The sequence below is a fragment of the Lynx canadensis genome, chromosome B4 (genome assembly GCF_007474595.2).
Source record: "Lynx canadensis isolate LIC74 chromosome B4, mLynCan4.pri.v2, whole genome shotgun sequence".
Taxonomy (NCBI): Eukaryota; Metazoa; Chordata; class Mammalia; order Carnivora; family Felidae; genus Lynx; species Lynx canadensis.
Window position 1 is genome coordinate 5,413,802 of NC_044309.1, and position 12,062 is coordinate 5,425,863.

At 56.5% G+C, this 12,062-nt stretch overlaps 1 protein-coding gene and 1 long non-coding RNA gene across 2 annotated transcripts in view; one reads left to right on the plus strand and one right to left on the minus strand.

Moving 5' to 3' along the window:
- Positions 1-1,510: 1,510 nt before the first annotated feature.
- Positions 1,511-8,459, minus strand: LOC115518293. Its single transcript, XR_003970216.1, has 3 exons — positions 8,033-8,459; positions 6,454-6,593; positions 1,511-1,949 (listed from the first exon to the last, which is right to left on the minus strand). It is a non-coding gene; the product is annotated as an uncharacterized LOC115518293 (long non-coding RNA).
- Positions 7,159-12,062, plus strand: part of PFKFB3 (6-phosphofructo-2-kinase/fructose-2,6-biphosphatase 3) — a 75,074-nt gene continuing 70,170 nt past the window's right edge. Inside the window, exon 1 of the mRNA XM_030321720.1 lies at positions 7,159-7,261. Coding sequence (XP_030177580.1) covers positions 7,246-7,261 — 16 coding nt within the window. The 5' untranslated portion in view covers positions 7,159-7,245. The remainder of the gene's footprint in view (positions 7,262-12,062) is intronic.

The following is a 12,062-nucleotide window of genomic DNA, read 5'->3' on the forward strand; positions in this document are numbered from 1 at the left end:
GATTTCTGAAACACAATGCTCCTCTCCTTCCATCCGGGACAGCGAGGATGTGGATAGCGTCTGTCCGCTAGAGACTGAATCCTGATTTCTGAAACACAATCCTCCTCTCCTTCCATCCGGAACAGCGAGGATGTGGATAGCATCTGTCCCCTAGAGACTGAGTCGTGATTTCTGAAACACAATGCTCCTCTCCTTCCATCCGGAACAGCGAGGATGTGGATAGCATCTGTCCCCTAGAGACTGAATCCTGATTTCTTTTTTTTTTTTTTTTAATTTTTTTTTTTCAACGTTTTTATTTCTTTTTGGGACAGAGAGAGACAGAGCATGAAAAGGGGAGGGGCAGAGAGAGAGGGAGACACAGAATCGGAAACAGGCTCCAGGCTCTGAGCCATGAGCCCAGAGCCTGACGCGGGGCTCGAACTCACGGACCGCGAGATTGTGACCTGGCTGAAGTCGGACGCTTAACCGACTGCGCCACCCAGGCGCCCCTGAATCCTGATTTCTGAAACACAATGCTCCTCTCCTTCCATCCGGGACAGCGAGGATGTGGATAGCGTCTGTCCCCTAGAGACTGAATCCTGATTTCTGAAACACAATGCTCCTCTCCTTCCATCCGGGACAGCGAGGATGTGGATAGCGTCTGTTCCCTAGAGACTGAGTCGTGATTTCTGAAACACAATGCTCCTCTCCTTCCATCCGGGACAGCGAGGATGTGGATAGCGTCTGTCCCCTAGAGACTGAATCCTGATTTCTGAAACTCCGCGACCGGAAAGAGAAGAGGTGATAATTTCATTCCAACAGGGTCAGGGCTGTACTTAGGAACCGGTTTAAACGGGAGGATTAGTAGGAAAGAAGGAGACTCTCTCTGAGCCAGGTCAGACTGATCTGGTGGGCACCGGGGAGCCCAGGTCCTCAGAGCAGGTAGGCCGTGCCCCCCACCGTCCACAAACCTGTTGCCCGTTTATATCCATTTATTTGGTTTAAGAAACTACCCTGCGGCAGGCAGGACTCCCACGTGGCCCCAGGATTCCTGGCCCTCGTGTACACAAACCTTTCCCAGTTACTCAAACGCTAACCCAGTATTGCCGTGAATTTGCAGACAAAAGTAGGATCCCAAATCAGCTGGGCTTACGATACGGAAACTATCTGCAAGGGCCTGTGTCCTTCCTTAAGGCAGGGAGTTTCCTCCGCTGGTCCCAGAGGAAGGGGTCAGAGTTCAAAGCCCCAGAAGCCATCCACCTGCCTCCGCTGACCTGAAGACAGGAGGCGGCCACGCGGCAAGGATGCGGGCAGCCCCTGGGAACAGAGTGCTGGCGGCTGGCGGCTGGCGCCGGCAGGAAGTGAGGACTTTACTCCTGAACTACAGGAACTGAATTCTGCCCTGGGAATGAGCTTGCGAGGCGGTTTTTCTCCAGTCTCCGGTTGGGAACTCCCCCGCTCACAGTGATTTCGGCCTCCTGAGACCCTGAGCACAGACCCCAGTCTTGCCAGTGTGACTTCTGACCTACAGAATCGGGAGAGAATACGTGGGTGGTATTAAGCCACTAAGTTTGTGGTAAAAGCTCCTCCTCACTGTGCTGCCTGGAAATTAGGCAGTTCCCATCATTAATGGTAATTAGTAGCTGATTACACAGCCAGATCAGTTTGGGAGTTGTCTCATTTAGCGAGTTCTGCAGTCTCTATGATTACTCTTTAATTTTTTTTTTTAACTTTTTATTCTGAATTTTTAAACTTACAAACATTCTGCAAACAGTCTAAAGAAGTCTCAAACACCCCTCCCCCAATTCTCCAGATGTTGCATAAACACAGTACGGTTACCCAAATCCGGAAATTAATATTGGTACGGTACTATTCCTGTTTCACCAGCTGTCCTACTAATGTCCCTTCTGTGGTTCAGGAAGCCATCCAGGATCCCATGTTCCATTTGGTCTTCATGGCTCGTCAGCTGCCTGTAAAGCAAGAACACTTCCTCAGTCTATCTTTGTCTTTCACGATTTTGACATTTTTGAAGAACTGTTTGCTAGTTATTTTTGTAATGTCCTTTATTTTAGGTGTCTCATGTCTCCTCATGATCAAATTCAGGTTATGCATTTTTGCGCAAGAATACTGCCCATGTGATGTGTCCTTCTCAGTGCATTGTATCAAGAGGCACCTGATGCTGATTTGGTCCATTACTGGTGACGTTGACTTTGATTAGGTGGTGGAGGTGGCTTCCAGTTTTTTCTACCGCAAAGCCACCACCTTCCCCTTTGCAACTAATGCTTACCTTGTAGGAGGTACTTTGAGACTGTTAATATCCTGTGTCTCACTGCATTATTGCTGCTTGCTAATTTTAGCCTCCCCGGAGGGTTCTTCTGTGAAACAATTATTTCTGTGCTATTTGCCAAATGGTGACTTTTCTAGCGCCATGATTCCTTCTCCATCTATGAGCTAGGATTCTAGTCATTTCTGTGAGGTCGAGGATTTGTGAGCAAGAGCTCTCCCTCCTCCCCTATGTATCTATTCACTTTCCTATTTATTTATGCCAGTGTGGACTCATGGCTTCTCACTTTGTTCTCTGGGTCACAATCCATTGCTGCCATGACCGTTTTGGAGGAGCCCTTTCACGTTGGACCCTGTGTGTTTTGGACGCGTCCCCGTCGTTTGTCGGCAGGTCTGCAAAATGATTACTTATTTTCTGGCACAACAAGATGTTTCAGGCTCATCCTGTGCTTAGCCGCTCAAACCCTCCGGGGGCTCTTGGCTCCTTCAGTCGGAGACTGGTGTTTAGGAACCAACAGCCGTGAGTTAGATGTGTCCTTATAGCTACCCTTAGTATTTATAGTTTTCTCCGATACTGTGAATCATTGATTCTTTCATAGTTCCATAATTAGGTGTGCGCAGGTGAACACGTGCATGCGTGCACGCCCATGCACACGCACATGCACACACACACACATTTTGGTAATGGATAGTTGTTCATCCCCCAGCAGCTGGATTTCCCTCGGCCCCCTCGACCCCAAGGAAGCTCAGCCCCGACATTCCTGGGCCAGCCCACGTGCTCCTGCCCCACGCCCTCCCCTCCCCCATGTGAGGACCCTTCCCTCTCACTACCCCAGGGCCCCTGCTTCCAGCTCTACTACTGCTGTTACTCATGGCAGCTGCCTTTCACTGAGCATGTGTGCTCCAGGCAAATACGATTTCACGCGATCCTTACAGCAACCTGTAGAGAATGCATTATGCCCATTTTATAGGCAAAATACTGAAGCTCGAAGAGGGTCTATCATACAGCCTTGGGAAGCCATGGCAGAGATTCTCAGCCAGTGTCTTCTCCTCACCCCTTGCTTGCGTCTTGCACGCACCCATGCCAGGGCTGGCTGGCCGGAGGTCTGCCTTTTGGCAGGACCCAGGGGCCCAGAAGCTTGAGGCGGCAGCAGCTTTAAACCACCCGGACCGTATCAATGGGGGGTGGCCCGCAGTGGGGACAGCCGCTGGACTCTCCACTCTGGGGAGTCTGGTGGAGGTGGGGGTGGGGCCCTCAAGTACTTTATGGGCCCTGCTGGTCCCTGTCCCCAGGCATGCCCCTTCTTTCCTTCCTTCCTTCCTTCCTTCCTTCCTCCCTCCCTCCCTCCCTCCCTTCCTTCCTTCCTTCCTTCCTTCCGTCCTTCCTAACACACTCTTCTTTACCAGTGTTCCCTGACCCTGATCAAATGTTCCCTCTTCCTATGACCTCAGTTCCTTCACTGGAGACCAAACCTCACATCCTACAGCTAGAGAGGAAAGGCTTGTGGGTAGGGATGAATTTCCGGGGTGGAACGTGTTAGATCTCTGAGTGTTACCCTCACTTTGGAGACAGCATGAAAGCCTTCAGTTTGGCCTACAAACTGGAAAAGAAATCTGGGAAGGAGGGCCCTTTTCTTCCTGCAGTAAGAAAACCAGAGGCCACGGCTCTGGCACTTTCTGCCCCAAGAGCCTGGGCCGGGAGGCGCCCCGCGGAGCACCAGGACCAGAGGAGAAGGGAGGCTGGTGCCCTGGGTGGGAGGAGCCCTGATTCTGCTCCAGATCCTGCAGGACCCCTCCCAGCCCGGTCCCACTCCCCCGCCTGGGTGTCTGAGCGCAGCCCTACACAAGGAGGGCCGGCTGCACCCTTATCACCTGGGAAGCTTCAGGCCCCGCCCCAGGCTTACTAAATCAGAAACCGCCCCTGGGGCCCAGCCAGCTGTCACAAATCCAGTCCTGCAGCTTGCTCCCTGCCCTTGGGCTGGAGCGGCTCTGTCCTCAGGCCCCCGATGACCGGCTGGTGCTAGTGATGGTGGCCATTCTAGCACGATGACAGCTGGGGCCCTGGAGGAAGACCGGAACCCGCCTGACAACTCTTGCAGTTTCCGCAAGGTTCCAGCCACTAGGCTGGACTCTAGACGGCAGTGTGCTGTGCTCAGAGCTCCTCAGAAGAGTACTGTCCCGTCCATAGGTCATCAGACCCCGAACAGAAATGTCAGCGGACACAACGGGGAGTTTGGGGAATAATGATGCGATTCCTTCACTCTGCGACTCACACTATATTGTGGAAAGTGCCTCGGAATATACTCTCCACTTAAGATCTCTTCAAATCCTGCCTCCGCGCCGAAAACCAGAGGGCTGTGAACCACTACCCCAGCCCATACTGGCTACTGGCCACAGTGAGTTAGTAGTTCTTGAGCAGATCCAATGTTTCAGGCCCCTCGTTTCTCTCCTGTGTGAACTTGCCTAGGCTGTTGCCTCCCTTGTGCAAAGGACAAGCAGAGACACTCTTGCGGTTATGAAATGTCCACGGCAACCCTTGTTGGCAGGTTCTGATTGGACGTGAAAGAACAGACGTCCCCGGGGATTATGAACAACAAGACCCGACATCAGAGAGGGCTGCTCTCGGAAATGATGGGAATAAGACAGCCACGAGTCCCCTGTTGTTCCTATAGGGGATTATGCTCAGGAGTGGAGAGATGGGGCTCCGGTTCCTCTGTGGGGAACCGGTTTTCCTGCATCACTTCTGATTCCGCATGGGGGGGACTTTCCACACCTATGAGCGCTTCTCCCAAGTGTCCTGCAATTGCATCCAGTTCCCACACTAACTCCCTGCGCTTGGCATGGACCCCACAGGGCAACAAGGGGCTCAGCCCCACAACACTGCCCCCACTTCAGATGCCAGTGCAACTACTGGGTGCCCAGGTACCCGCTCTTCTGTCTGACGTGGCCACAAAGTCTGGGGTCTCCGCGACTTTCGCTTTCAGGTTTGATAATTTGCTAGCGCTGCTCACGGAACCCAGAGAAGTGCTTTACTTGTTCTTATCAGTTTATTGCATGTATCAGTTTATACAACTCAGGAACAGCCAAATGGGAGAGGAGCGTAGGACGAGGTGAGCGGGTAGAGGTGCGTGGAGCCTCCCCGTCCTATCGGAACCTGCCACCTTCAGCCTGGAAACTCTCCGAACCCGTCATTTAGGGGTTTTTATCCAGGCTTCATTACATGCGCATGACTGACCACTGGTGATCCGACCCAATTGCCAGCCCCTCTCCCCTCCCTGGGTGGGGGTTGGGGGGATAGAGCTGAGAGTTCCAACCCTCTAAGCATGATGTGGTCTTTCTGGCCACCAGCCCTTATCCTGAAGCTACCTAAGTGTCCCAGCCACCAGTCATTTCATGAACATGCAAAAACCCTCTTTTCACTCTGGAGATTCCGAGGTTTTTAAGCGCCAGGTGCCAGGAACTGGGAACAAAGACCAAATACGCATGTCTTACTGTATCACAATCAGCCGCCTGAGTCCACAAGGCAGTAAAGGCACCAGCTACAAGGAAGAGGTCCCCGCCCTTCCCCCCCCCCCCCCCAGCGTGCATGTCCTCTGGCTTCACTGTGACTCGCAGCCGCACAAATCCGAGATGTGCAGGCTTGCATTTATCTGGCCTTAGATAAAATTTGCCTTCCTGCAAGTGAGTCCATGGAGTAAAGTGCAGGTCCGCTGGGTGTTAAGGTTGTGGCAGGGGAAAGGGCAGAGGGCGTTGGCGATCTCTCTCAGTGTCAGATCTGCCCCCCCCCCACTTCCTGTTCCTCTTACACAGACTGACACCCACACTCAGGAGCTGAAGTCGGAGAGCTCAGGAACCCAAATGACAATACCTTGTCTGAACCAACGCTGGCTTCCTTCTCCCAGACGTGGGCTCCCTTCGAATGTGGGGGTGGAGTCTGGACCACCACCCATAAAGGGTAGCAGCCCAAGGAACTGCCCCCCCCCCCCCCCCCCATCACGAAATGATTAAAAACCCACGAACACCCCACGGGCTCTGACTTTTCTGTTCACCTGGATTTTTTTTTTTTTTCCACTACGTAGAAAGTGGGGAATTGCATAGGTACCTTAAATATTAGATCTGGAAACTGTTCCCAACACCATTTCTTCAAACTGTAACATAAAACGGCACTTTTTCACAGGAACTAACTCTCACCTGGACGGACAGATGACCTCTGCCTTTGAGAAATTTGATCCCACCAAGTAGTTAAGCATTTTTCGGGTGCTGGCCTTCACACAAAATGTTCAGTGATGTGAGGCATGGTCTCCCTTCTCCATTTCTCGAGGTTACGGTTCCTGGAAGTCCCATTATTATTATCATTTTAAAATTATTTTTGACATATGTATTGATCGGGATGTGAGGTGCTGTTCTAGGTCCCCGGGGAAACAGCGATGCGCAAGGGAGAGACGCACAGTTTGCCGGAGGCGATCACTGCCGGGGTGGGGTCGGGGTGGGCGGTGGAAGAGCGCGGGGCGGGAGCCCAGGAGCTGGACGGATTTTCCACGAGGGCGGCCAGAGATGCGCTTTGCGGGGATTACTCCCTCCGGCCTTCGTTTAATTTCCGTCCACGCCGGCCAGCCGTCGGCGCCGCCCCCCCTCCCCCCCACCCCCCGTGCCGGTGCCGAGCGCCCGAGGGCAGAATCAGCGCGGGAGGCGGTCCCCCGAGGCCCCGCCCGGAAGGTGTACCCGCGGCGTGGGGAGGGGCGCGCAGCGGCGCCGGGCGCGCAGGGGTTAAGCGCTTTCCGCCGGGCCCGCCCCGGAGGCCGCGCCGCCCGCCTCGCCGCGGTCCCACCCTCCGGCGGTGACGCGCCCCGCTCTGTCCAAATATGTCCCTTTCCCCCCTCCCTCGCCCGGCGCCCGCAGGCGCCCCCGAGCCGCGAGGCTGGCACTCGGACGTCGCCCGGCTTCGGTACCCCGGGCCGGCCCCGCGGGGCGCACCCCTCCGCGATGCCCTTCAGGAAAGGTAGGCGCCCAACCCCGCGCACGGCCGCCGGCGACGCAGCCCCGAGAGCCCAGCCCGCGTGGTCTCCCCCTCCCCCCTCCCCCCCCCCCCGGGCGCGCGCCGCTCCCCGCGCGAACCCCCGCCCGGCCCTGCCGTGCCCGCCACCCCCACCCACCCCGGGCCCCGCGCCGCCCGCCACCCCCCGCGCTGCCGGGCACTGCCCGGCCCTCCGCACCGCCCCCCGCGCCGGCTCTGCCCTCGGCCCTGCCCGCCCCCGGTCCCGCACCGCCCTCGGACCGCGCGCTGCCCCGTCCGCCCCCGCCACCGCCGCACGTGTCCCGGCCGGTGCGCCGCGCGGGCTGCCCAGGGCCTGCGCCACTCGCGCGACTTTGAACGAACCCCCGGTCGCGCCTCATTAAGTTGGAGGTCGCGCGCGACCGGCGGGCTGGGGGCCCTCGGTGGCGGGGGCTTGGCCGCGTGGGATTCCCCGCTGCGCACTCGGTGGCAGGCTGAGTCCGGGGGGAGGGACCGCCGGGACACGCGGGTGGGAGAGGCAGGTCTGTGTGCGAGTCCTGCCGCCGCCCTTCTCTACCCTCCGACTCCTGGGACGTCATGTAAACCACCCGGAACCTCAGTTCTTCGGCAAAATGGGGGACTGGGGACGGCTGTGTGGGACCGGTGGGACAATGCACCGAAAGGCGGGTAACGACCGGAGGTGAGGTCGGCCTGGCCTAGGAAGGTGCCCTCGGGCAAGACCTCCCCCCGCCCTGCGCCTGGCACGGAGACACCCACCTGGCCCACCTGCAGGCCTGGCGTTTAAGCCTGTTCACTGGGCCCTCCCCCTCTGCAGCGGGTGTGTGTGGGAGGGTGCACAAGCCCTGTCCGCGAGCCTCAGATTCTCCTGTGGCCCCCTGTCCCGGAAGGGGGACCCACTGTATTTGGCCTCAGTTGGCTAGCCGGGTGATGAAGGCCGTGTCACTGCAGAGCTCCTCTCGGATCCTGGCGGCTGCCGGTCAGCTCGGAGCCCAGGGTAGAGAGGGAGATTCAGTTTTACTTCCCAGTCCGAGCTGTCTGACTCCTTCCCCTTTTCTCTTCGTGTGGGGAGGGGTTCGGGCTCTGGTGACCCACCCCTACCTGGGTACCCTGGCCGGGTGAGGAGTAACTAAGAGGAAGCCTCCACCCCGCCCCCCCGGGGGGGGGCGGCTGGGACTGAGCTGGGTGGCCCTCTGCCTGTCTTCTTGCCGGCTCTTCCTTTCCTCATAACTCAGATTCTAGGCCAATGCTCTGGTTGCACTTGAAGCCCTGTTGGCCTTTGTCCTTTTTACAAAGGTTGCCGGATAGAGCTCCTGGTTGTGAACGGGACTGGTGAGAAGGAAGGCGGCTGCTTCTAAGAGCAGGCGGGGTGGGTGGGGGGTGGTGAGAAGGAAGGCCTCTGCTTCTAGGAGCAGGGAGAAAGCTGTCTTCGGTCCTCTGTCAGCTCACGACGTCCCGCCCCTCGGTCACTGTCCTTAGTGTCTCCATCATTACTCCACTCATAACATGGCGGCCTTGCCTAGACGGTCCCTCAGGCTCTCACCTGACCTCATTTAACTGCAGCGTGAACAGTCGCATGTCTGCTGACTTTACCACTTCTCCGCTCGCTCATTTCCTTGTGGTCTCTGCGGGGAGCTCCCAGAAGGCCTGTCCCAGCACTTGTTGGTGGGGACCGGGGAGGGGGTGGCGAGCATCCACATCAAGGATTAAATACCTGCGCAGCTAAATGATCTTGCACGTGTGACGATTTCCCTTGATGACAGTATTAATAGCTCACACAGGACAAAACATTTGCAAACTGCTAAAGGTTAAGGCTTTGTCGTTGCTGCACGAAGGGGACGATACCGTTCCCTGTTGTGTGGATGCTAATTTGTGAAGGTCCTAGGATGGGAGGAACAGTAGTTGCTGGGTTTTCGAAGCTTTGGTGGTAAGCCAACCAGGGCTGGGACTCTGGAGGGCTTGGAGCCCGAGCCAGAACTCCCCCACTTGATTGAGTCGTGATCTCCTACCTAGAAGTAAGCCCAAGTGGAAATTGCAGGGAGACCTGGTTTGTTCAGTATCGTGATAGGATGTCATTTGGGGCTGCGCAAGTTGGAAAGGTCGGCTGTGGGGTGGGGCTCAGCACCGTGTCCCTGGAACTGTCCAGATGGTGGACACTTAAGTGCATATGTTTTCTTTTTTTTTTTTTTTTTTTTTTTTTGGATTTTGAGCCATTTGAATTTTGAACAATTCAAAAAAATAATTAAAAAATTAGGAAATGAAAAGCCTTTCCTGCTCTCTCCACCCCCCTTGCCCCCACGATGAAAAGAAGCCCGATGGAGAAGGACTTCCTCCTAGCTAACCTCTTGAAAGTTACTTGACTACTAATTCCCTTCCCATGCTGTGTTTTTGGGGCTTGACAGGTAGGACTTTGGGATCAGCTCGGTCAGAGGCCCAGTGAGAACACAAGGTGTGCTCGCTCATAGGGGGCAAGCTGAGCAAAGTTTAATAAGGGGACTGTTAGAACATTTGGGTGGGGTGTACGAAAAGCGCAAAAGAGAGTGCAGAACCTCGGGCATTACCGCCCGAGGCCCAAAGGGCTGAGGAGCCTGATCCGAGCTGAGCCAGCTTATGATCCGGGCAGCTCGTAGTCCCAAGGAGAGCGGAGAGCAGACTGGGAGAGTCAGCAGCAAGGTCACGCTCCTCCCTCCCTCTGACCTCAAGGCCTGGGCAGCCTGCCGGCCGGAGCCCCTCGATTCCACGCAGGCTGGCCCGCTGGGACGCAGAGCTGGGTGGGCTCACCTTTGGTGGAGGGCGGATCTGGTGAGACAAACAGGTGACCTGCCCAGGATCTTAGGTCCTGTGCCTTGAGTGTGGGATGAACAAGCTGATGTCTCCCGAAGGCAGAGTTCAGTGACTGCACGCTACGTCATTCTTTGTTTTGTTCATTCGTTCATTCATTCATTCATTCATTCATTCTCTGGATCGAGTGCGTGCTATGTACCAGGGTCACGCACCGTGCTGGCCCAGTGAGGTTTGGCAGCTCCCTCCCTGGACTGACACCTCCAGTCCGGTCCACGGCGCTCCCGTACGGCCAGGCAGAAACCACCGAGCGCGGATGGATGAACGAAGCTGGCCGAGATCGGCCCGGGCAGCAGCTGCCAGCGACCTTCCCCACGGGCAGGTGGGGATGACGGTGGCCACAGTGGGGAACAGAGCTGGGTCCTCTGCCATGTGGCTGGAAGGAGTAGGCTTCGAGATTGGTCTGGGTCAGGAGGAGGCAGCACTCTCCGAAGCGGGCAGGAAGAGCTTGGGCCAACACCAGGAGAAGGCGGTGGTGGGCGGGGGAGGCCGTGGTGGGGGGTGAAGGCTGGAGCCCCGCTGTGAAGGGAGGGGGTGGCTCTTCTCAGAGGGCTTTACAGATAGGAGACGGGGTGACTGTTCCTGAGATTTAGGTGCGGCTCTGTCCGAGCCTGGGGTCTCCACTACCTTCTTGAGGTCCCCTTCTGGTTGAGAAGTAAAACTGTCTTAGGGAACGGGGTTGCAAGGATTCTGGCACAGCCCCACCTTCGGGGGGACAAGGGGAACAGTGAATGACAGTAAGAAACCCAACTAGCATCACAGAGCATCCTCCACAGGCCTTCTCCAAGTGCCTTCTGTGTGCTCACCGGTTCTCCCCACCTGCTGATGTGAGTGGCGTCATTTCCCTGTAAAGGTAAAGGACACGCGGCTTACAGGGACAATGCAGTTTGTCTAAATTCCCTCGCCAAGTTGTGTGCTCCGTAGGGCTGGGACTTAGGCCTCTGCATTCTGCCTTTCCGGCACGGCCGGCGATGGCACAGGTTAGGAGGTGACGTAGGATATGATCGCCATCAGGCAGAGAAACCGTACAGTATGAGAAGTCTGCCGTGTGAACCAGCAATTTCTTCCACATCAGAAAGGAGCAGAGGGACAGACGGGGTTGCCTGACGCGTCTGGGTCTTTGAGAGACGGATGCAGGCGGATGCGGGTGGGCCCGCACAGGACAATACCGGCCTTCTGCCTCTCTTCAGGTGGCCCCAGGACACTGCCGTCATAAGTGCCGATCCCGTGTCGCGGAGCTGATGACAGGCCGCAGCTGCTTGGGGAGCTGACCCGTGCCTGCTGGGCACAGGGTTTCCGGGGATGCTGAGGGAACTAAGGGAAAAACAAATACCATCACAAGGGATGCGACGCATTTGGAATTCCTGCAACTCAGCCACTTGCAACAGGAAATCAGTTACATTTGTTTCGATTTTGCTGACTGGGGTCAGCATTTTGGGACCGTAAACCCAGGACCTGTCCTTCCTTTCTCTCCCCAGGGGAAGTGCGAAGATCAGATCCTGAAAAGACCTTCTCCAGGAGGGGCTGGGCTCTCCTTCCTTCCTGTCCCGGGCGCCTCCTTGCACTCTGGGTGTCTGTGATGGTGGGCTATGTTCTGGGGTGCGCTCTCCTCCCCCAGGGCCTAGCAGCTTCCGGGATGAGGCCGGGGCTCCCTGGCCGTTTCAGAGCCGTATCCCAGATGTGCTTGCGGCGTGCTCCCCAAGGAAGGAGACCCAGCGGTGTTGTGTACGGACAGGTCCTGGTATCGGGGGGAAGAGTCTGGCCGGGGAGCTCAGAGACCAGGTAGTGACAGGGCGACTGGGGTCAGTTACTGGCTGGATTATCTCAAGTCACTTAAGAGCACTTGGCCTCAGTTTACCAGCCTGGGAAAGGAGCGTGAGCTAAGATTCCCTCCAGATCTGACTCCGTGCCCTCTAATCATTTGTCTCACACACACGGAGTCTCCCAC